This window comes from Corvus kubaryi, unplaced genomic scaffold, assembly GCF_017639235.1.
Source record: "Corvus kubaryi isolate FWS band 111438036 unplaced genomic scaffold, C.kubaryi_AGA036_p1.0 37398, whole genome shotgun sequence".
In the NCBI taxonomy this organism is placed as follows: domain Eukaryota; kingdom Metazoa; phylum Chordata; class Aves; order Passeriformes; family Corvidae; genus Corvus; species Corvus kubaryi.
The window spans coordinates 15,561,601-15,585,467 of NW_024581137.1; the positions used below are offsets into that span (position 1 = coordinate 15,561,601).

Consider the following 23,867-nt stretch of genomic DNA (forward strand, 5'->3'; position numbering starts at 1 on the left):
TGCCACCCTTACCATGCTGATGAAATGAAAATGAGCAAGAGCTTTGTGCTCTTGAGTGAGTAAGAGCACAAAGTATTATATTATTCAAGAATAAGCTTAGCATGCTTTAAAGTGTTGCCTTTAAGAAGTTCCAGTGAAGTTAGTGGAACAGTAGCAGCACATGCATTTTGATCTAGACCTCAAAAGAACACTTGAGCAATAGAGCAGAAACATCTAATAACCAAGTGTAAGTTTATCCAGCCAACTTTAAGTTACAACTAAAGTTAAGAGTCTAGAAGCCATCAAGAACTGCTACATGCTCTACTTGAAGCTCTTAATACCAGTTATTGGCTAGAAAAGCCTTCCTGGGAGCCTGCCTTCTATGCCAACTGATACTTCCTGCCAACTTTATCACTAGGATTCTACTGCACTGAACTGAAGCATTGCTACAAGCACATCGTAAGTAGTAGCACCAAACAAAACTGGCCTAACAGATGGTTTCAGACCAGCTCTCTCCTGGATGACACACAGTGGCAACAAGCTCCACTTGTCCCTACATTCCTTAGCAACTCTGAGCACTTCAGGAATGCATACCTAAAGCTGCTATCATCTTGTATTTGGGTGGAAATAATTAACTCATTGCTCATCCTCCACAGCACTCCCTCAGAGATCACAAGTTCTACTGGCTGTTGATTCAGAGAATAATTTCTGTGGGGAAACTTCTCTCTCAGGTAGGATGGGTGACCCTAATTGCATGCAACATGTCTGAGATGTGCACACCAGGTTTTATACAGTTGTACAGTACAAGTTGAAACTTTTTACAAGTTCCAGACATTCTACTTGCCTTTTCTTTCCCTGAATTAAAAGAAATAAAAAAATCAAAACTTGAGCCATTAATGAGTAACCAACCCAAGCCCACCTTAACAAAAAATAATCAAGGTTTATTAAGTGGCTGCAATCCTGGCTGAAGCTTGCTCTACTAAAACATACCAGCTGCTAAAGAAAATATTCTCCTGAAGAGCTGCTACTTTTCTTCCCTGACCTCCCAATGTTCACTAGGCCATTACTTAGATTTTTTTAAACATGATATATCAAGTGAGATGGACATACCTATTTGTAAGCATCCTCTGATCTGTGCTTATTGTAAACATAGCAGTGTGCAAGTGACGAGGTAAGGCACCTTCACTGAGGGCAAGATCTTGCATTTTGGTAGCAATCTCTTTGTCTCCTTCCTTTGGAAACAGGGCAAGATGATTACTAAAGAAAGAATCTTAGTTAAGCTGCTTTTATCTCAGTCTACAGTTCCAAGGCCTTCTTGACCATCAATTATGCCACCTCATATTCAAAAACCAGAAGCTAGAGTATGATAGGTTTTAAGTGAAAGTTCTCAACAGCAACTGCTCAAAGCTGTAGTAAAGCCATGGACCAGATAACTGGTAGTTACATCAGTAACTGAGGACAGTAACTGAAGAGGGCAGGATGCCTATCTCCCATCATAGATCAGGAGGTTGTAGTAGAAGCACCATTTCCACACTACAATTATAAATTAGGATTAAACATAAGAATGGCAGCCACACATATTTGCTTGTTGCTTGACTTTTGCCAACATTTAAGACTAATGGCTACTGTTCAGTTTACACAGCCACATGGGTTAAGACTGCCACTCAGACAAGATACATCAGTTGCAATGAATAAGAAAAAGCTTTTGCAGCAGTTTTACTCGTCTGTGATAGGACTTTTAATAAATAACATAGCAACTTTTAGCTAACGTTATCAGGTACATCAACGGAAACTTGAAGATTTGGAATACCTCTATTTCAAGTGTTCATTCACTTCCATTCCAAGAAAGTACTAGATGAATTTCAGATGCATAAGCCATTGTGATACAATGAGGCACTAACTTAAGCCCTGAATTTCAATACAGGAAGTGTCAAGAGTCAGTTAGCAAGGTCATCTTGCAACAATCATGAGGAACCCTCAAGAAGTATGGACTTAGCCCATACATTATGTGGTATGGAAACTTAAAGCCAAAGCAAGAACAGAGGCTGACATCACTAGTCTGCTCTGGGACACTACTTCTTGCTAATCCCAGTCCCATTCCATCTGGCATTGCATCCCAGGAAATACGGCCTCTCCTCCTTGAGACACTCTCTAACATGCAGGAGAAGTCTGGTGGCTCTGAGGTATGTGACTGAGCTACATACAACATTTACAGCCAAATCTTGACTGCAGTATGAAGACATGCAAGGCACTACCTAATGTCCCAACTCACATGCTTTCCAAATCCCCAAGTGTAAGATAAAGCAAGTTGCTATATTAAACCACTCACAATTAAGCAGATGTTATGTTCCTCACCTTCCAACTTCCCCCTCCCCACTCCCCATTTGAGAAGCTGATATAACAAACTTCTCTTGGTAAGCAATTGCACTTCCAAAATAGACAGTACATATTTAGCATGCTATCCCAGCTAACATTGATCAAATCTCACCTCTATTATTGCCTTCATTACCAAACCTGCTCCTTTCACAATTGCCATGGAAGGGTGCTAGAACAGAATGTTAACAAACAAATTATCCAAGTGCAAAAATTGAAGATTAGATCATCTGTGATTCAGTTTCCTTAACTAATGTACATGGGTGTTCTACCTCCAACTCAGTTTTGTGAAAGCTAGCCTTAAGAAGAGTTACTACCCTATACCTTTGAACAAGCATCTCTCATACAACTCCCAGACAGAACTCCTGGCACTGAACAGCAGTATATATCAGAGAAGCTGGAATAATACTGAGGAAACTGGCTGACACTAACCAAAGCAGAAGAAAATATTGTTTTTACAATAAGAAGGCATTGACATTTTAGCTAAAAACGCTACAATCCTTACAGACTTACTACCGAAGAGGATGTTACTCTTGTTTTCTAACTCTCTTAACTCTCGTTTACTGAGAGAGAAACAAAAAGGCAGAAGACTCTCCAATCAGGGAGGATCTGTGCATCTATTGAATTTATCTTAATGTCCAAGTGGTTTTTTACTGTGTTTCTGGAAACAGGTCTTAGGCAGATTATTCTACAATGATTTGTCATATCATTCACTACAGAATAACCACCCCAATCTGATATCTGAAGGCAAAATAATAGGCAACTAAAAAATTCACCAAGATAGAAAAGTTTATTATGGCACATTAACCAGCTGAAGACAAACCTGTCTTTCAGGAAAATAAGAAAAATTTCATGTTCACTGATTACCTGAAGCCTCTAAAAATAGTGAAAAGTAAGTCTTACCTGAAAGAGCTTAAATAATGTTCTTCCATTAGATGCCACCATTTCCAACAACATGTCAAACTGCTGCCCCTCAGTAGTCTCACTATATGGAGCACATAGGGCAAATGTCAGGAAGTCCAGAAGTGAACTAATTACTAGGGCACCTGTCCCATGATCCTGAAATCAGGAAGACAGGTATGTAAATTCACATACAGTGGCCTGAGAGTATTCATGATGCTGAAGGTGCTCTTCCCTGTCATAGCATTAAAACAGTCTGTAAACAAAAACTACAAGTTTAGTATACTTTATATGCATTACTCTGAGTATGGCACTACTGTGGCAAAGTATTGGTTTCTAAAGCATAGCAGAGACTCAAACTACTTTTTCTATTTTAATCACACCAATTTGAGTTTACACTATTCTTTTAGTTAAGAGAAACATCCAGTTTTCATATTAAACGTGCAAACATTTGTTGCAGGACATTCAAATTCTGCAGTATAGACAGCTATGTCCTAACCTGTCGAGATCCAAGCTTAATTAAAACAAACTTCAGTGCAGAGCCATATTTTCAATTGCAGGTACAAATACATTCAAAGATGCATCTAAGTATGACAAAAGCATTTTCACAGCAATTAGGAAAGGCACTTAAAGAAGCTATCTGTTTTCAAAATTTGACTTACCACATGGGAATTGAATTTGTCTAGTAGATTTTCTAGGAACTTCTTTGAAGAAAGAAGGGAAGCTTTGTTCAACTGCTCCTGCCTCAAGTCGTAGTCATCATGCATGGGCTATAAAAAAAGAAGTATTCACTACGCAGTCACATTTCAACCCTCAGTTCTTAACAGCTGTAATCCAAAAGCCATTCTTTGTACCCACAAAAGCACATCCTCCTTCAAGTTCAGCATGAAATCAATGTATAACAAGTTATTTCATGTCTGAACACACTGCAAGTTAAATGGCAGTCCCTATTTCCACATCTGTCAATAGCCTCAAGTTCATATATTCCAAAGCGAAAGAACCTGAAATTTAATACTTACACACATAAGAGCACAAAGCATGTCAATAGAGGCATGGGTTACTCCATCATTGTTCCTTTTGAGGGCTTTCACGACCTTCACTCCTAATCGTTCTCGAAATCTTTTGAAAGGAAAGCAAAACCACTAAGATAAGAAACTAAAATCTTAAAGTGACCAAGAGGAGTCTGCTCCCATTGCATTTAGCAAGCCAATACCCTGATATTTTCATAAATTTGAGATTCTTAGTAGGAAAATATTGACTTCACTGTTAACAACATGCCAAGCACATTCATCAAAATAATGATGTATCTGTGTAGTTATAGGATACCATTTACAAAGAAACAGAACTACAAAGGTCTCAGACTAAGTGCTTTTGTGACTCTTCTCATCATTCTGTATATTATAGTTGCTCTACATTTCCTAGTCAGAAATATTTCAAATAACTTCTCGTTTTCAGAAAAACAGACAGTTTTTCTGCTTCCTTATGTTATTTAAGGCAAACTCCAAGCAATCTGTACTTACTACAGAAGTACAACCTGCTAACATCATTTTAGCTTGTGTTGAACTGAAGATAGGAATGACATCAGCATACTTTCAGAATGAAGAACTGCCTACTTAAAGGACAGATGAAGGTACATGTTAAAAGTTTTTCCTCTAGGAAAATCATTAAACTGTATTTGCCTCAAGACAGAATATTTAGCACAGGAAGAATCAGCTTTACTTGCTAATGATTACCTGGGATTCTCAATTTACACTAAAGCCGGGTGACAACCTCACACTACTGTAAACAATCGTGTACAGAGTCTTACAATCTTTTACAGAAGGGAGTCCTAACTCCATTTCTCAGTTTTAGACCCAAGTTACTAAAAAAACCTCGAGAACTATTTCACCTACTATGTCCAAGCATGAAGAGACTTTGCACTTACTTTGGAAGCTGAGTAAAGGCAAGGAAGCCTGCTTTTGAAGCCACTAGTCGTCTTACTGCTTGGAACTGGCTTTCAAGCTCTGCATTAGATGCTGCAGTATCTCCCTCTTGGGAGAGCAATGCTGTTATGGCATTATTAATGAGCTTCTCCTTGTTTTCTGAGAACAGACCCTGGTTAAAAAATAGCAATCAATAATTTCTTTATGCATTAGCAACATCTTAGAAGGATGGGTAAAGGCTCTATTCTTACATCTTGTGTAACTGCATGTAGGACTCCACTGTAGGAAATGTTAGCATTGAACCTGAACACAGCATCTGCAAAGTTACCATCTGGAAAAAGACATAACAAAAGTTAAGTGCACAATGCCTGATTCAGTATCTGGATGCTTTAAAGAGCACTATAAACCTATGTAAGAAGCATTAGCTTACTTGGAGGAGCAGCCAAAAACTTCAGATGAAGGCTCTCTACTTCTTCATCTACAGGCATACTGAGTAATCCCCAACGCTGGCCTTTGTGTGTGGAGGTCATTTTCACACAGACATCTCTATTACCAGAGGCTCTCACTCCATCCAACAAGCTAGCCAGGAGAGAATCTCTGGGTTGGGACAAAGACACACAAATACAATTTATATCAGAGAAGTGGTGCCAAAGAACCAAGTCATAAGAAAAATGGGGCGGAAAAAAAATCACATAATGAAAGGCAGTAATACCTGGAATCTCTTACTACCACTAGTGCCAACAGCTACACCTCCAGAAGAAACCACAGCCTTTCAGTGTTCCTTTATTCACTGCAGGGAGAGAGCTGACTTACATCCAGTACAGCCAGCTGCAGCCTTTCACTAATGGGATCAATTCTAGATTATCTGTTAATGAGTTACACATGTTGTGAGCCAAATCATCCCTGTGCTTTCTGCAAAACCTCACTTAGCAGGATTAGACTGTATTACAACTGCAAGTGCACTCAGGGACTGTTCTGTTGGTTGTTTTAAATAGAATCAACTAAGACTGTCTCAAGCAAAGAGCTCAAAGGGTTCACAGCCTTTACATTTCCATATTACTTCAACTGTGCTTTCTTCCCTTCTTTGAGATATACTACTTAACCAAGTACAGCATACCCAGAACTATATTGCTTAGGAGAAACAGGCTGTACCTAACTGTCCAACACCTTTTCATGTTCATCAGAAATCTTCTGGAGAGATTTGCTCGAAGTTGGGATGAAGGCAAATGGGAGAGATTTATTTCCTGTAACAAATCTTGATTTGTAAGTGGCAGACTGCTAGAATAGCAAGGCTTTGAATAAACCCCTCCAAAGGTCAGAGTTTATGGAAGCTGAGAAACCACAAGCACTACAGTAGCAACTTCATTTGAACCTGTAATGCACAGAAGCTCCAGTTACCTTTCTGTTGAAGAGTATTTCCGAATTTGTCCTTTGATGAATTCAATGGTGAAAAGCTGGGGGTTTTCACAGTCACACACTATTGCAAATACCTAAAAATAAGGGACAAGGATCACATTCATGAAGCAGTGTTATTTAGGTACTCTACAAATTAAGGCTTACATATACTATCAATTCCACTCTTATAGAGCTTTCATTAGAAGAAGTGGTACTGAGAAAGAATGTACCTTACCTCGCCTAGAGGTTTCAAAGTTGCAATGTTGTAGGTAGCTGGATCCCTCTCAACTAAGCAAGCTTCTGTAAGAGCTAGTACTCTTTTCACAGGTTCCTTGTAAAACAAGAGAGAGGCATGCTAGGAAAGAGAACACTTAGTACTTAACAGGAACCAAGTATGTTCAGTCTGATAGCCTTACCAAGTGCCTAGGTGTTACTTTTTGAACAACAAACTCTGCTAAAGATGTTATAGACTCATCATTGCTGTACTTTCCAAAGCGAAGATTCAAGTATTGCTCAAATTCTAGGGATTCTTTCCTTATCCGCAGAGAGATGCCTATGAAGTTGCCAGCATGCTCTATTGCACTCTTGATAATTTCCTCCCTTTGCTCAGAGGCAAACAGGTGCTGCAAATTTTGTCAAGAAAAAAAGTTAACAGGTGAAAAATACAACACAGCTGAAGAAAATCACAGTTTAACAATCTTCTACTATATACCTAACACAAAGGAATGTTCACAGCAGGCAGACTAGCCTTTGCTAAGTGCATGGTATAAACACATATTCATTGCACAAGAGATCCACAATTAAGTTTACATTTGCCTTTAAAAAAAAAATCTATAGCAGCTATTCCTCAAGGACACTGTGCTACACATTTGTGTGCCATTAAAGTTATGGTCTGCATGACCTGCCTGTCCACCCCTGGAAACAGACCCTGACAGCCTGGCAGAAGCGAGGAGCCAGAGAAAGCAACTGGGGCTACCACTGGCAATCAGCAAGGTAAGGGCAGTTCTAGAGGATCAATTATATATTGCTAGTTTTATGCCAGAGAAAAGCATGCTGCAGTACAAAAGACATGGAAACCCTGATCTAGTCCTATTTTGTTAGTAGAGACTGAGGTAGCTATACCTAGGAATTAATTTATTGTTAATAACATAAAGACCCTTTTCAGCTGCTTGAAGTACAGTACACAGAAATCCTGAAGTACAGTACACAGAAACCCTGTCATGACTCTAGAACCAACATTACACTGTAGTATTTCCCAAGCAAAGCTGCCAAGTAATCAGATCACAGGTCTAAAGAGGCAACAGCATCACTGATCAATCTATTTCTGAATAGAATCCCTCCATCGGTTAGGTAGCTTAGTAACACACTACCTGTCACTTCTGTAACTTTGAGAAATGACAGGAAATTCCACATCCACATCACATTCATATTCTCTACCTGAAAAAGCCCAAGATATTTCATCCTTTCTAGTTCTTAAACACGCAACACACACACACAAAAAAACCCCACACACCAAAAACCATAACCAAACCCATACATAACTCTCAAATGTTTTAACTAATTTCCTTTCCTTTTAGGACCTGTCCATAAACCTTGAGGCTCCACAGATGGGTCCCAAAGATGCACATACTTGTATGCGCCACGTATGTTGAAGCTTCATTATTAAATATGCAGCTATAAACATCCTAAGAACCATACCAAGATATTTGATTTAATACTCACCAATCTACTAAATCCTCCATAGAGGATACAGAAGCCTCCCTGATAGCCAGTAATATCAACAAAGCCTTCAATGTTTCTGTAGTCATAGGAGCACAGGACTTTATTTGTTGCAGGATCAATTTGGTCAATACCTCCAGGAGTCACCTCCAGAATCACAGGTTTCCTCGTATCACTCCAGTGATGCTTATAGCAGTTATACCTCTGCAGAGAGAGCTATTTTAAGACATCTACACACACTCCTTTACTACACAGCAATAGTTCTCTACTTAGCTAGTAAGTTCAAAAAATTATATAATTTCCCTTAATGCTCTTATCTATATTAAGAACACCATGAAGCAAAGGAAAGTAGCTGTCAACTGACAAGGAGGTCACAGCTTAAATAATCCATGTTGAAGCAAGAACAGAATCCCAAAAGAGCCACTCCTGAAAGAAGTAAGTTCTCTTGCTGCAGAAGGTGGTCTACTCACAGACTTCTGAACACTGTGGTTAGATGAGGAAATAGCATTTATACCAAATGCTGTTATTCAGCTAATTAAATCAAGTTAAGGTACATTTATCACTGGAGTGAAAATTTTTGATCGCCTGCAGTCACATTCTATTACAAATAGAGACTTATTTAAACCAGCAAAAGTTAGAGGTCTGTTCTACACTACAGTAAGACAAAGGGGATCCCCATATTCCACCAGTGTTACTATGCTCACGACTGAAGATTTATTCTACGAAATACTTTAAATTACTTAAAAGTAACTTTAAGCACTTGATGTGCTATTTTCTATGACCAAAAGACAAATATAAAGCTCTGTATACTGTGTTGCTTATTACTGTGTTACCACAATTCAGTGAATGCCAATCTTGTCTGTAATCTGACCTATAGAAATCATTCTAGGAAGCATCAAATGTTCAGGATGTTATGCAGAAAAGTATTTAGTTAGAAAGTAAAGTAAACATTGACTAATGAATCAATGTTTTTCTTCTTTCCAAGTAAGAACTCCACGTGCCACAGCCCTGTATTTCAACAGTAAGATTCATAGTCCATGTACAAGCATAAGGCTCAGGCCAGCTGAAGAGAGTTCAAATATTCTACTGGTAAAGAGGTTTCCTGCTTTTGAACAAACTCCATTTTCTCTTCTTAAAGACTTCAGATCCAAATTCACAAAAGCTATTTTAGGTAGCACATATATCACAACCATAAAATCCATGAACAAAGTAGAAGTCTTTAGATCATTTCCTTAAAACTGCACATGATGCAGATAAGCCAGACACTTACCCGTCCTGTGATTTTTCCTTCTGAGAAGTCTGTCCTGAATCTCTGTTTTTAAAAAAGTTAACCATGAATGAATGCAAATATGACAGCCAATCTATCCAGAAAGTCTACATTTAAGCTGACTCTGTTTCATGGGACTCATATTAAGCCTCCTCAGAAGGCTCACCATTCCACTGCAGTTTAATATATTCAATATTTGTAGCTTTACTCCCTGTTTACAAATCATGCAGTACTTGCTGCAACTGACACTAGATCAAGTTCATTAACATCACAGCTCAAAAAACTTGCTTTCCTACTTTTTATGCAGGGAAAGAAAGCATAATAAGCTACCACAAATGGTAATGGTAACCAAGTACTTACTGCTTGCTTGAAGAAAATAAAAATAAAAATCTTACCAGTGCCTCTGTAAGGAGTTCTGTTCTGTGCTCTGTGGAAAACTTAAGTGTTTCGGATTTTTTTCCACTCCCTTTGCGAAAAGTGAGACTAAATTCTGTTCCTTGTCCTTTTCCAACAGGAGAAATACTACAGATATCTCCATAAGGCCACTAGACAATTGAAAGTAATTAGGTTATACTGCTAGTAATTTTACAGCTACATCTCCCCCTGCTTCTAAACCCCTTAGAACCTATAATAACCCGGGGACAGGCTGTAACAAGATGATAGTCAGCATGCTACACGACAGCATTAGCTGGAACTTCCTATTTGATACTGTGCAAAGTAAGTAAGTGTCCTGACTCCCTTCAGGGACATAGCTTAGCAGTGATCAAACTTATCCCAGTTCCTTTGGAACAGCACAGCCAAAGGCAAATTACTACTTGTTGGCCAAAACAGAGAAATTGCCTAAAAGTAGAAAACCTTACTGGGTATTTGTGGAGTCAGCGAAGGCAACACAGACCTTCTGTTATGTGTGCTTTTGTACACAGCTGCCACACCTTCTGGCTTTTCTGAGAGCTTGTCAGACTAGATGGTTTCTAAAGCCTGAATGTAACTATTCACTGTGGATAATGAATGTAAGTCAAAAATCAACTTCAAAAATGATAGTTACCTGATTTGTAACTTCTAGTGTGTTGGGGTTGTACGTGGTGATAGCATGGGTTCCAACTGAAAAGACTCGCTTATATCTAGAAAACAAAAAAGTGTTAAGTTTCTCCAGAAGTCACAGGAAAACCCCTGCTGAACTGCAAAAATGATGCTAAGAAGATATATACAGGTCTTTGTTAGGAAACGGATATGGAATTTTCTTTGTTCTTAGCCTGAAGTTTACCCTTACAATATGTTAAGCTCTTCTGTTCTATATATCCATAAAGGGAACATACAAGTTAAATACTACTAAATATATTTATTTATGCATACCTTTTCTTAAGTTAATTGCTAAGTCAGGATCAAAGACTCTCGGAACTTGCACTGAAAGGTACTACTAGACCAGAAAAAATTCTCAGGCTACACAGATAGGGAAAAAACCCCCCAACCATTCCTGCAATAGTTTAAAGTATCTGTCTGAAGCTGTCTCGGACAACAGTTTTAACACAAAATCCAATTCACACAACTGGTCACAATACTGTACCAAGTCAAAGCACTACTATGGCCAAGCCTGATTTTCTCCATCTTGAGGGAAACCAAAGCTACCAAACTCTAGAAAGACTCAGATCACTGAAGCTATAGTCACTGTACATCGATATCATAGATATGTTAACTGTGCCAGGGCTTAAACAACAGCTGTAGCAAGGTAGTTGCTGGTGTTTCAGATGTATCAGAAACAACCAGCAATGAGCTAAAGCCAAGGCATTTAGATGCATCAAGTGCAAAATCGAAACCTTACCATAGCTTCATTTACTAGATTATCTTCAAAACATACCCTGAACAAATAAAGACTCTTTACCTATTTCTGGATCTGAAAGTTCTGCAACATAACTAAGCAGAGTTTGAAACAGTTGATTATTAATAATACCTTATTATCTGCACTAACCATGTTACAGGGTGCTTCCATCTGGAAGCCATCCGGCCCAAAAAGTAAAGCCAAACCTGAACCAGAGCCAGTACCAGTAAGTACTCTCTGACTAAAGCAACAGCATTTGAACATGAATGCCTTTCTTGAACCAAATAAAAATACTTTGGCTAGTTGTCCACATTAAAAATGATTGAGTGAATTTAAGTTTCAGTTCTGGGCAAACTGTGGATTTGCTTGGAAAAGATATAATCAACCAGGTGCTTAACTAATCTGAATCTGTGCCGTATTAGACACTGCATCAAGAACCAGCAGGTCACTTCTTCCATCCTTCTCTGCATTCTTGTGTTGCAGTCTCTTTTCCCCTCTCACTTGACAGGTCTGCAGCACAAGCCATCATTTCTGTATAAGGTCAAACTTTGCATGGGCTTCAAATATATTCTGAGCAGCTCCCACATATCCCTTACACCAGGAAGGTCAAGAGCATCTATCTGACAGTCAGGCAATCTCACAAACTTAATACCCTTCCATCTTCCATTATTATTCCAATAAACTGGTGCAAGTTACTGGCACAGAGTTTACCTAGGAATTAAACAAGTGCTTATTTTCTTCAAGGCTCAGGAACGCCTGTATTGAACTGATCTGCCACCTTAAGGATGTTTAATATATTTGCAAAACCTGTTTGTTTTTCCACATAGTTGAAATTTCCTTATTTAAGATGCCGGTCAAGGAAGTCATGAAGTAATGAAGCAGAATGTTTGAAGCTACTCTAGCTGCTAATAATTCCACTACATTCAGCCTGTCAGAGAATGCTCCAGTTCTTAGTTCATAAGAAGAAACCAACTGTTCCCTCTCCTCTTGTTGCACAATTTAGGTAGGTATTCTGTCTTTTATACAACTTATAAATAAGGCTTAAGTTCTTTAGAACAGCATATCACAAGTAATAAAGCTCGTTATTACTTGCTCAAGGTTTTGTTTACTTAGCCTACTATGAGCTGCACAGTGCTTTGTGGCAGAGTAAAGATTTGCAACCATTACACATAATTGAAGACCAGCTTCCAAACATCACAGCCCCTTCCTTTTCTCCCCTCATGCTCAAGTCTACATTTCAAGATCTAGGAAGCATTTATTTTCCAGCATTCTTAATATGGGATGGGGCAAGGAACACAAAACAGAACAGCAGTTTTGCTGAGTTTCCCTTGTTTCCTCTCCCTAGGTAAATTCAGAAGGCCCAAGTCCTGCTGCATGAACAGAGCAGATTCAGAAGTCAGCTCTTACACATGGCCTACTCTTGTTCACAACTTCACCTTTAAATATGTAAGAAAGGTATTCACACCTTCAGGACTTGAAGAGTTTACTATTAATTATCTCTCAAACTACTCTGCAGTACTGTCTAATCCCAGGCTGTTTTGAGAAGAGTTGAAGCAAATATCCTCTTCCCTGTAAAAAAGCTTTTGCCTATTCACTAATTATTTCAAAGCACTGTAGAGATCTTTTTAATCAGAATGAACCTGGTAGACAAATTTCATACCACCACAACCAACAGAAAAACAATCTTCATTAATTTTACAGATCTACAGATTAACACTGGAGCATCATCATTTGTACTACTAGGAAATACTTTACGGACACACACACAGAGCCCATATTCAAAGTGACAAATTCTATGAGTAGTCAAAATTATTCAGGCTCATTTAGCACCACACATTAAGTTACTACATTTTTTTAATGTTATACATAGATTATACTGAGAATGTAGAACTATGAACTGAGTGGACTAAAGCATTCAAATATAAAATTACTATAAACCAAATAAGCTTCTGCTGCAACAAACAAGAGGCAACTACTTACTAATTACTTCTTTCCCCTTCATTATAAAAGTACTAACACACCACTGAATTTTTACACTGAATCTGTCCTAAACTTTAGACTTAGCCTGAAGTTCTCTAAGACTTCTGTAAGTATACCAGAACATTACTATCAAGGTTCAAGATCATAACTTCAAGAGCTTGCCTCAGGCTCTTTAATGAAAGGAGTTGGGCAAAAGAAGAAATCTGAGGTTTATGCATTTGGTTTTCACCAAACGGCTCAAATCACACACACACTAAATTTGCACATATGCCACAGAAAATTCTGAGAAAGAGACCAGGTGTTTTCTAACAGAAAGACTAGGAGGAACAAACTTCTAATATTCTACCCCAATATAGTACCTTATTGTTACTAAGGGAAATAGTTTATTCACCCATGCCCACACAACTCCAAATGCATGGATCATAACTCAGGTACAACTCAATTTACTCAAGTACTGGATACAATTCTACTGAGATAAAACTAAATATTAAACAATTTCTTTCAAGTCAATCGAAACTCTGTCTTGGTAGAGGAAAGACTTTGCACTGAGAGCTGCTCAGTCTAGTCTGGACTCTGAACCACCCAGACTTTTAATTTTTGCTGACAAAAAAGCAGGGTGCTCTCACAATTCACGGGAAGATCCGTGACTGCTGCTCCTTGAAATTCTGTCCTTCTTTCCTTCTCAGTATTCCCAGTCTTTGATAGGATGAATGTGTCAGACAGGCAAAATAAATCAACTGGTTTCAATTTATTGGCCAAACAACACATTAGGACTGTACTTCTTTATATAACCATTACAATCAAGCAGTTCTCATGTTCCCAAGGTGCAGATAACTCACCCTCTTCGTTATGTTGATGTTTAGCTAGCAAGGAGAAACCCCATTCTACAGAGATACTATGCATGTGAAAAGGAACAGTAGGTAAGGATACCAAAAAAAGTCCTGTGACTTCAGACTGACTTCAGACACAGTGTAACAAATACCAGTTACAATAACTTAGTGGATAATTTTATTAGACATTACCAAGCTTTAGCAGACAGAAGCATCACCAAATATTCTCTAAGACCACCATTAGGATCAGGTTTATTTCTATTAGCAGAATTTTTCAAATTATCTCAGTTAGTAGTTTAACAGGTAATCTGTTATACAACTTGTTAAGTGATCCTCATTTATTAAAGTACATAAGACACTGTTCCTCCATAAACCTGTTCTGAGAAGAAGCATTTCCACTTTAAATTTATTGTTTTATATAGTAAATTCAAGAGACTCAGAAGCTGACTAAGTCAGGTGGTCCATTTCAGAGCTACACTGCAGTGTGGGAACATAAGCAGACAAAGGGTAAAACACAGTGTTTAAAATCCAAACTGATTCTAGTGAAGATACATTCAGTTCAGAGACTGAGCAGCAGGAGCCTTTAGTTCAATTTTCATCCATCTGTTGGATGAGGTTACAACTATGCAGTTAAATCCAATAACAGAGGAGAAATGTCACACAAAACATTAAAAACAAAAAACCAAAATTAACAAACTTCAAACTACTTACTTTCCCCTCCATGAATGTTTTGTTGTGTAGAAACAAGCAAGATCTCTGTTTTCTCTAATTATATTCATTCTGTGCCAAGGCCTGAAAACAAAGGAGACATCCTGTTAGTTCTCAGGATTTTTATTTAAAACCAAAAGTTCACTAATCATCAATATGCTTCAAGACAAAAAGACTGTTTTTAAACTTATGTTTATCAAACAATGCACAAGAACTATTAGTTTCTTCACTGCATTTGTTACACCAGCTACTCCTTAACAGTACCAGGTTCCAGTAATTTATGTCCCATTTGCCATATTACAATCACTCTACTTTCACTGCACCTTTGCCCACGCAAATTCAAATATATTTTGTCATCTCCAAAATGCTTTACTCCTGAAAATTGTGTGATATCAAAATTATTTGAGTGCCCTCTACCTGCAACTCCAGCTAAGCCAAAGTCCTATTGGAATTTTGAAATAAACAGTAAGGAGCTATCTGGATACATAGAACAATTTGTTTTCCAGTCTGAAACAGAATTTGAGGTTGAGAAACTTACTTATTAGCTAAGCATTGTGATCAAAGAGCTGACTAAGTACCATTCCTGTGCTGAAAAGTTTATGCAATCTCACCACTAACATCCTGACATGCTTATTTCACACAGGAATATCTATTCCCTAAACACACACACACAAAGAGGAATTTAGTGAAACTTGCCCACAACTGCTTGAGTGGATCATTGCTTTAGGAGCTGCTAAGTTCTAGGGAATGCTTGTAAACACTACTATTTTCAATGCCTGAAACAAATGCATGTTGAGTTGCCCAGAATTTAACCTCCCTTTTACTTCATTGTGCTGTTATTGCATAAACAAGGAAGTTAAACAGACATTCCCTGATTAAATATAAGAGTGAAGTTGTCACTCTTCATTTACTGTTACAGCATTAGTTTTATTTTCAAATGTGTTAAAACAGGCTTCTGTGTTACTGATTGAAGACTGGTACTACTCTCAGGTTCACAGCAATAACATGGTGGCATCCCCAAAACATCACGCACTAACGCTGGTCTGCAAGAACACAGCTTGCCTGAAGCAACTCTCAAGGAACCCAATTCCAGTCAGTACCCCACTGAAAATTAGATAACAAGCCACTGTCTTTTTACTTTCAGCTAACTCTGCTTGATTTGGTAAATGAAAATTTCTTATTTTCAGATGGATGACCCGTAACATTAGCTCATCACTAATTTCTACAACTTCAGGTTGTAGGTCTACTCTACAACTTCAGGTTATTTTCTTTCTGAACAAAGGCTGTAGCAGTTAGGGAGTCATAAGCATGAAGAATGGATAATCTGATCAAAATGAACTCTAGAACTCCTTCCCTCAGGTGAAGAACCAGAGCAATCATCACTACCTACTGAAGGAAACTTGGGATACTGCCTCTGGGAAGAGAGAAGTGCAGTATTTACATGTTTCAATGACTCAATCTTTGAGTCAAATCTTCAGAACTAATACTCCAGTGACTTGTGGCAAGTTAAATTCTCTAAAGACAGCTTTTGGAAAGGGACAAGATATTCAACAGCATTATTACTGTTGACACCATCTACCTGGATCTGTGCAAAGCATTTGACACTGTCCTGCATGACACCCTTGCCCCTAAACTGAAGTAACACAGATTTGATAGATGGACGACTCAGTGGATAGGGAATTGTCTGGAGGGTTGCACTCAAGGAGTTGCTGTCAATGGCTCAATGTTGAAGTAGAGCTAGTGACAAGTGGCATTCCTCAGGGGTCAAGATTGAGACTGGCACTGTGTAAACACCTTTGCCTGGTGTTAACTGGACTCTCTGCAAGTTTGTTGATGACACCAAGCAGCGTGGTGCAACTGACAGGCAGGAGGGAAGGGATGACATCTAAAGGGGCTCTGACAGGCCAGAGTAGTGGGTCCGTGCCAGCCTCACAAAGTTCAACAAGGCCACATAAAAGATGCTGCACCTGGGCTGGAGCATCCCAAGCACAAATACAGGCTGGGTGGAGAATGGCTTGAAAGCAGCCCTGATGAGGATTTGGGGGTGTTGGTTGTTGAGAAATTTGACACAACCCAGTAACATGCGCTCACAACCCAGAAGCACATTCTGGGCTGCATCAAATGAAGAGTGGCCAGCAGGCCAAGGGAGGCAATTCTTCCACTCTGCTCTGCTCTCGTGAGACTCCACCTGCAGTACTGTGTCCAGCTCTGGGGCTCCCAGCATAAGGAGGACCTGGTGCACACCTCTAGGAGTGAGTCTAGAGGAGAGCAACAAAGATGGCCAGGGAGGGAGCTGGAGCACATCTCCTGTGCAGACAGGCTAAGACCTGGGGTTGTGCAGCCTGGAGAAAAGGCAGCTCCAGGGAGAACTTAGAGCAGCCTTCCAGTACCTAAGGGGACCTACAAGAAAGCCAGAGAGGGGCTTTGGGCATGTAGTGACAGCTTTAACCTGAAAGAGGGGAGGGTTAGGTTAGATGTTAGGATTAAATTCTTTATTGTGAGGATGATGAGGCACTGGAGCAGGTTTTGCCCAGAGAAGTTCTGGACACTCTTACACCAGCCCTGGAAGTGCTCAAGGCCAGGCTAGATGGGGCTTTGAGCAACTTGGTCAAGTGAAAGGTGTTCCTGCCATGGCAGGGAGGTTGGAACTAGATGATCTTTAAGGTCCTTTCCAACCCAAAGCATTCTGATTACTCCTGAAGTTCTCTGTTTTGCTGGGTTTAAGAACTATTATTATTACCATGGATAAGAATCAAACCATTACACTCTACCCAAACTACACAGATCCTGCTGTACAGCAGCACACTTTAGATCTGGTAATTTTGTTTTAAAGTTATCTTTCAGAACAACATGTCCTATATTCAATCTTCATGCCTCTCTTTCAAAGCCATTTTCTTGACATTGACTAAAGTATTAGTAAAAATAAAATAAGAGGCTTATAACAAGACTAGCTCCACTAAGTACAGGATTAAAAGATCTGTTTATCTGTAATTCCAGTTTCACCAATACCAGACTCCTCCGACCAGCTCTATTGGGTCTCCCACTTGCTCTAGAGTATTTAAAGCAAGATATTCTCAAGGTTGTAAATATCTACTCCTAATAATACAGAACTAAGAAACATTAATTTATGAGCTACCAGCAGCTTCCAGTAATTTTAACACCAGCATCTAACTAGAATCAGGATACTGATACATGAAGTATTGTACCTGAAGTGCAAGTGACAAATTCACCAGACTGCTTTTTGGTTTAGATGAAAACTACTAAAATCATTTAGCTTTGATGCTTTACCCACTGTGCTTCTGGACAGTGATTGCAACCATCCCTCCCACTGAGGGGGCTACCACAGGGGCAATACATGCCCAAGTCTAGTAACAATTAATTCTTGTACACATTTTCCAGCAGTTTAACAGAGAGAAGGGCTAACAATAGCCCAGTGTTCTGAGCTGCTGTGTCAAAGTCCAGCAATTATTTTCCAGCTGTCTTTGATTTCACAGTAAGAACAAGATGAAAAAAATAGTTCATACCAAAGACAAAGATACTTTAGAAGAAACCAAAAAGTTCTCTTCCTTCACTCATTCCAGCAGAACCAGAGTGGCATCACTCTTGCTGTACTATCTACAGTGTGATAGACTGTAATTTTAGCACCGAAGACAGTATAACCATTGACTTTGCAGAACACATCAGGCTTTACCACGAATCAAGTTTAGCCATATTGCCAGTGTAAGCTATAGTGGCCTGCTTAGTCCTATCAGATTAATTTCCTAAAATAAGAGAACATTCTTGTTACCTTTACCTCTTCTTCCCATATTCAATAGACCTTTAAAAAGTTAACTGACTTAACACAAAAATTGAGTGAAATTTGTTACTTCACTCATAAAAGCATCCAGGACACTAAAGCACTAACTTTAACAATCATCTTCGTGTTCTGGGGTACCTAGGAGTAGAGAAGTCACAACTTCAAAGGTTATTTTGAATACTTTGCAGCACAGCTATTGCATATCCCATACTGATGGGTTTCAAAGTTTTGATACTAGAGAAACACCCAGTTGTTCCAATTCCACTGGAGCAGAGGCAAAACCTACTTTGAAAGTAGCAGTTTGTAAACATGATTTGTTTAGTTGAGAGTGCACATGCTGAATGCTGATGCAGACTATAGTCAAATAATCCAAGGATTCTGCAGGAAAAGTATTGTCTACAAATTGCAACTTCTTTTGGGACCCCAGCTCCCCAAAATATCCCCTGGATATTTTAATCAGCTTTTTCACAGGACTGCAGTTCAACAATACTTTCCTATTTGGTTCCTGTAGTACCGTAAATAGCAGTGAAACAGCTTTAGGGGAAGAGCTGAAACCAGATTTTTGTGTGCCTCATGTACCAGAAATAGCAACCCCTTAAATTAAAGGGCCAGAACTGTTTCCAGGACTCCCCCTGCCTCAGAGTTTAAGCTACATAGAATAGCTTGAGTTGAAAGGGACCTTTTACACAAGTAGGTATATTACACAAGCTATGCTCAATTTGCATGCACTTTTTATTTTCCAGGATTTCACATTCTTCAGACAAAACTACCATCTGGGAAAACAATCTATTTCAGGAAACTGAGACAAGTCAGTCTCAAACTACCACTTGTTGAGTCAGAAGCAAAGCTGTGACCTTGCATCAAAGCAATAGGCACAGCTGTACTTATACGTAAGTTTCCTTCAATTTATTTAATAAGTTGGAAGTTTGGACATGGGCTCAAAGTTTAGTGCAGAGTTCAGATTGAGTTCTTTCCTGATCATATTATCCCTCTATTATTACAAAGCCTCAATATCTTTCTTAAGTGAAGGTTTAGCAAGGTAGGATTCAGAGCCACACAGGATTATTATTCTGTTCCACTGCAGGAAGGAGTAAAAGAAATGGCTGATAAGAAAATGAGATTTTGTGGGCAAAAGAGGAAGAGAAATGCAGATAGGAAACTGAGATTTTGTTTTAAAGACTTATTTCAGCATGGCCAAATACAAGTTAGACTTCTTGGAAAGTCTTTACTACGGAGGGACAGACACTCATAGCAAGCTCAAGTGTAACTTTTCTGAGAGAGAAGACATACTATGAGCAGAAAAACAGTGACCAACTGGAAAGAAATGAGAGCAAAGCACTAAAAAAACCCCTAAGGTAGTGTTATTCTGTGGTTCTACATACCTGCCTTCTAGCTTAAGGGTCTGGAGCCTGATTTCCAGTCATCTACTCCTCTGCATCTTTAAAACCATTATCTAAATAAGTGAGTTTTCCTGCACTGAAATGTTTTAGCTATCTATGTTTCAGCGACCTCTTTCACTGCTGTGGTCACTAACTGGCAGAGTTTTGCCTTCAGACAGATTCTTTTTAACAAGCCTTAATTTTTCCTCTTCCCTGAACAGTATACTCTTCTCCTGAAGTACTACAGCCTAATTAGCTGTGCAAACATATTTCTTCATCTGTAGTGTAGGAACTCTCAGTCCCTTTTGTAAGAGAGGCAGGAGATAAGACCCACCAGATCCTTAAAAGAAGCTACATGCAGTCTGCTGCAGTGATAGCAGCAATCCCACCTTCAGTGGCCCAGAACAGAAACAGGCTGAGAATTTCAGCCTTATTACTACCATAAATGATGGTGACAACATTAGCATCCATCCTCCAGGTGACCCATTCCCTCACTGACGACCAGTGTTGAGGATAAGAAAAAGTGTGGAAGATTCTGGTTTTCTTTTAAATTTATATTAGCATTCTGCTTTATCAGTGAACAAATCCAATTCACCAGCTAGACAGGTGACTATCAGAACAAAAGGATATATTCACTAAGGGAAGGAAGAAAAAAAAAGTGTCCCTTTCAGTCATAGTTTAGCAATCTTGTCATATTTCTTCAGAATAATGTTCTGTTTTATTAGTGAGGCAAGAAAGTTGTTAATTTTTTTTGACTTGAGAATAGTTTTTTGGAAGCAAATCAGGAAGCTAAGCAGTTGAAGGTTAACACTTCAAGATATGGGTGAATGCCAGCAGAAGAATTATTAAGTCACTTACTGAGCTTCAAACAAGTTAAAGCAAAGTCACCTCTTCAGTATGAAAAACAGATCTGGCTCTCAAGACCAAGCCTCAGCATATCACTTAAAATCTAGAAATACACAGTGATTCAGTCCCTCAGGACAAATACGTGCTTGGAAACTATGAAAAATGCCACATGACACCCAGAGGAGCAAGCAATACATATGAAATAAATCTTTTAAAAAATGTGTCCCAACAAGGCTGAAATACAAGCTTAAAGTTCCTGGAAAGTCGATACCACACAGGGACAGAAATACAGCTCTGTCTCCAAACACTCAGATATTTGCTGCAAGTGGAAAAAACTGTCAGTAATAATAGAAAGGCGCCAGTAACTTCTAGTTAAGTGTTCTGGCACTTGGCTGCCTATAGTAGACAGGAATTAGACCAAGCTGCATATCTATGAACTGAAGCAAGCTAGAGCCAAGCTTAAGTTTCACATCTCTAATACTGGTTCTGTTATTTTGATTTTATTCATGGCAGGCTGTTTGTAGAGCATCTTCCTAACTCAATCCTAAAATGAAACTCAAGTCACCAGTAGTCCCTTCAACAGCCTCCTTCTTTTCAACATATCTCACTACATGCAAGTGGCCTATGGAGACAAATCTAAAAATCAACAACAACAAAAAAAGACTTCAGCTTCAGAGAACTTCAATTCTAAAACAAGGATTATTTTCTGAAATGCAGTATTATCTAACCAGCGCCACGTAACAGGAAACGAAGCAGTTATCTACTCAATTGTATCTACTCCAACCATTATAGATCTTATTTGTGAAAGAGCACAGGAGAAAAAGGGAAAACACATTTCAGATTACATTAACTTCGAAAGCAGCCACATAGCAGAGATTAAGTGCATTCACAGGAAGTCTCTGAATAAACTTCTAGGCCTATGTTTTCCCCCAAGCAGAATGCTCAAACACTCCCTCAGCTTGAGGGAACCAAGCCGAAAAGAGAAAAAAGACCTCTCCCTCCCAACTGAAGTGCTAAGACAACATTACTATGGCTCAGAACTCGGCCCTCAGTAGAGACAGAGCTATGAAGGTACAAGCTTCACACCACCTGACAGGAAAATCTATCCCAAAGACTGCTGGCAGCTCACTGCAGACAGAAAACCATCCAATATGCCTAGTTGTTTTGACTTTCATAAAACAAAAATCAAGCTAAAAGCATCCATGGGAGAAACTCAAACAGTCTTGGAAAAATAAGCGCGTTAAGGGTAGATTTTCTGAAAGATGCATCTAGTTCTGCTCATGCTCTTCAGACATACCGTTAGCACTCAAAAAAGAAACAAAATCTCATCTCTCTGTGAGATTGTATCTCTCCCATCCTTCATAAATTATTTCCCAAAGCATCTCTTGACGGGTATATTTTGATCTGAGGGCAGGAGGAGAAAAATAACGTGCCTTTTCTTAATGGACACGTCAGTACTCTTCTAAGAGAGAGGACAAATTCTGCCCGGCGGCTACAGAAGCCGCATCAGGTGCGGGGCACGCCGAGTGAAGCACCGGGCGGGCTGAGGCTGGAGAACACCCCCAGACTCTCCCCTGCTCGGATACAGGAAGCGAAGGGCTGCGCGCGGCTGGTGACAGGCACCACGCTGGGGACGAGGGACACCCGCTCACCGCCCCAGGCCCCTCACGGCTGGGGCAGGATTGGGGCTGCGCCGGCGGCAGCATCAGCCCCCGGGCGGCAGAGCGAGTCCTGCCCCAGCCCCGACCCCGCTGCCCGCACAGCCCCGCGGGCTGGGCGCGCCCCCCGCCCACCCACCCGGCCCCGAGCAGCGCCCGGGACCGTGGAAGGAGGTGGGGGCTGCCGCCGCCCCCTCACCTCCCCCGCCGCTGGGATTTACCTGGCCGGGGAGCCCGCGCTGCCCGGACCTGCCCCCACCAGCAATGCGCTTTCCCGGTGATAAGGGCGAAGGGGCACTGAGCGAAGCTCTCGCCCCTCACCCTCCGGCCGGCCGGGCGGGCGGCACCCGCTACACCGCTCCCGCTGCCTCAGAGCCTGGCGCTGGAGGCCGCCATCTTAGCTCGGGCAGCGAGACCGCCCCCTCGGCGCAGCCGCCGTGCGGCCCGGGGCCGTCACGGGACGCGGTCACCTGATGTGCTCCGCGCTGCCTCCCCCTTCCCTCCGCCTCTCTCTTTCTCTCTCCCGCCCGCCCTTCTTCCTTCCTTCCTACCCTCGCCCCCTGCCCTGCCCTGCCTTGTTCTGCCGGGAACCGGCATGGCTCCCTGCGCACGCGTCGCGCCGGCACGGGAGGAAGTCCGCGGCGCGTTGCCTTTGCGCGTCGCCTGAGGAGCGTGCCTGACCGGTGGGCTCCTGCCGGGGCGGCTTCAGGCCGTGAAAGGCGCGTTGAACAGTTAAAAAGCCAGAGCACGCTTTTTTAAATGATGCCCATTACTTACGTGACTGTAGAAGCGATGTTAAAATGCCACATTAAGGCTGCCGAGGCTGAATCACTGATTTATGTGGTTGGCTAACCACTCTCCTGAGTTGTTACAGGACTCTTGAGCTCCTCGCCAACTTCCCCATATTCTGCACCAGATGTAAGATTTCCCAAAAACGTTGTAAACTACGGCAGCATTTATAACACAACCTCCTTAAAATGCCTACTGATTGGCATAAATATTTTGAATGTTTTTAAATATGACTTGCATTAGCATACATGAGCTTACTATGGCCTTTCCCCTAAAACAGTGTCATTAAAGTCTGCAGATAAAGAGAGAAATGAGGGGAAAACTGTGACTGGAACTAATTATCTTGGAGAAAAAAGATCAAAACCACAGGCTGTAAATTGCTAATTTTTTAATATCCTTTTCATCATCATACAGACTCTAAGAAAACAGCATGAAGCTGAGTCAGGGGAGGTTTAAAATGGATATCAGGAGAAAGACTTTCACCCGGAGGGTGGTTGGGCACTGGAACAG

The 23,867-nt window shown here is 40.3% G+C and overlaps 1 protein-coding gene across 3 annotated transcripts in view; it reads right to left on the bottom strand.

Moving 5' to 3' along the window:
- DNAJC13 (DnaJ heat shock protein family (Hsp40) member C13) overlaps positions 1-23,010 on the bottom strand; it is a 57,735-nt gene extending 34,725 nt beyond the window's left edge. Inside the window, exons 1-17 of one of the 3 annotated variants that reach the window (XR_006018493.1) lie at positions 22,790-23,010; positions 14,893-14,973; positions 10,601-10,676; positions 9,951-10,100; positions 9,559-9,600; positions 8,292-8,492; positions 6,986-7,192; positions 6,805-6,900; positions 6,573-6,664; positions 5,605-5,771; positions 5,426-5,505; positions 5,177-5,346; positions 4,272-4,371; positions 3,915-4,022; positions 3,256-3,411; positions 2,468-2,524; positions 1,090-1,211 (exon numbers count right to left, since the gene is read on the bottom strand). Coding sequence is in view for 2 of the 3 variants with exons in the window: in XM_042042865.1 (XP_041898799.1) it covers positions 1,090-1,211; positions 2,468-2,524; positions 3,256-3,411; positions 3,915-4,022; positions 4,272-4,371; positions 5,177-5,346; positions 5,426-5,505; positions 5,605-5,771; positions 6,573-6,664; positions 6,805-6,900; positions 6,986-7,192; positions 8,292-8,492; positions 9,559-9,600; positions 9,951-10,100; positions 10,601-10,676; positions 14,893-14,960 (1,892 nt within the window). In the remaining variant the exon portion in view is untranslated. The remainder of the gene's footprint in view (positions 1-1,089; positions 1,212-2,467; positions 2,525-3,255; positions 3,412-3,914; positions 4,023-4,271; positions 4,372-5,176; positions 5,347-5,425; positions 5,506-5,604; positions 5,772-6,572; positions 6,665-6,804; positions 6,901-6,985; positions 7,193-8,291; positions 8,493-9,558; positions 9,601-9,950; positions 10,101-10,600; positions 10,677-14,892; positions 14,974-22,789) is intronic. The other 2 variants (XM_042042865.1, XM_042042864.1) reach the window with 2 other exon arrangements.
- Positions 23,011-23,867: the final 857 nt, after the last annotated feature.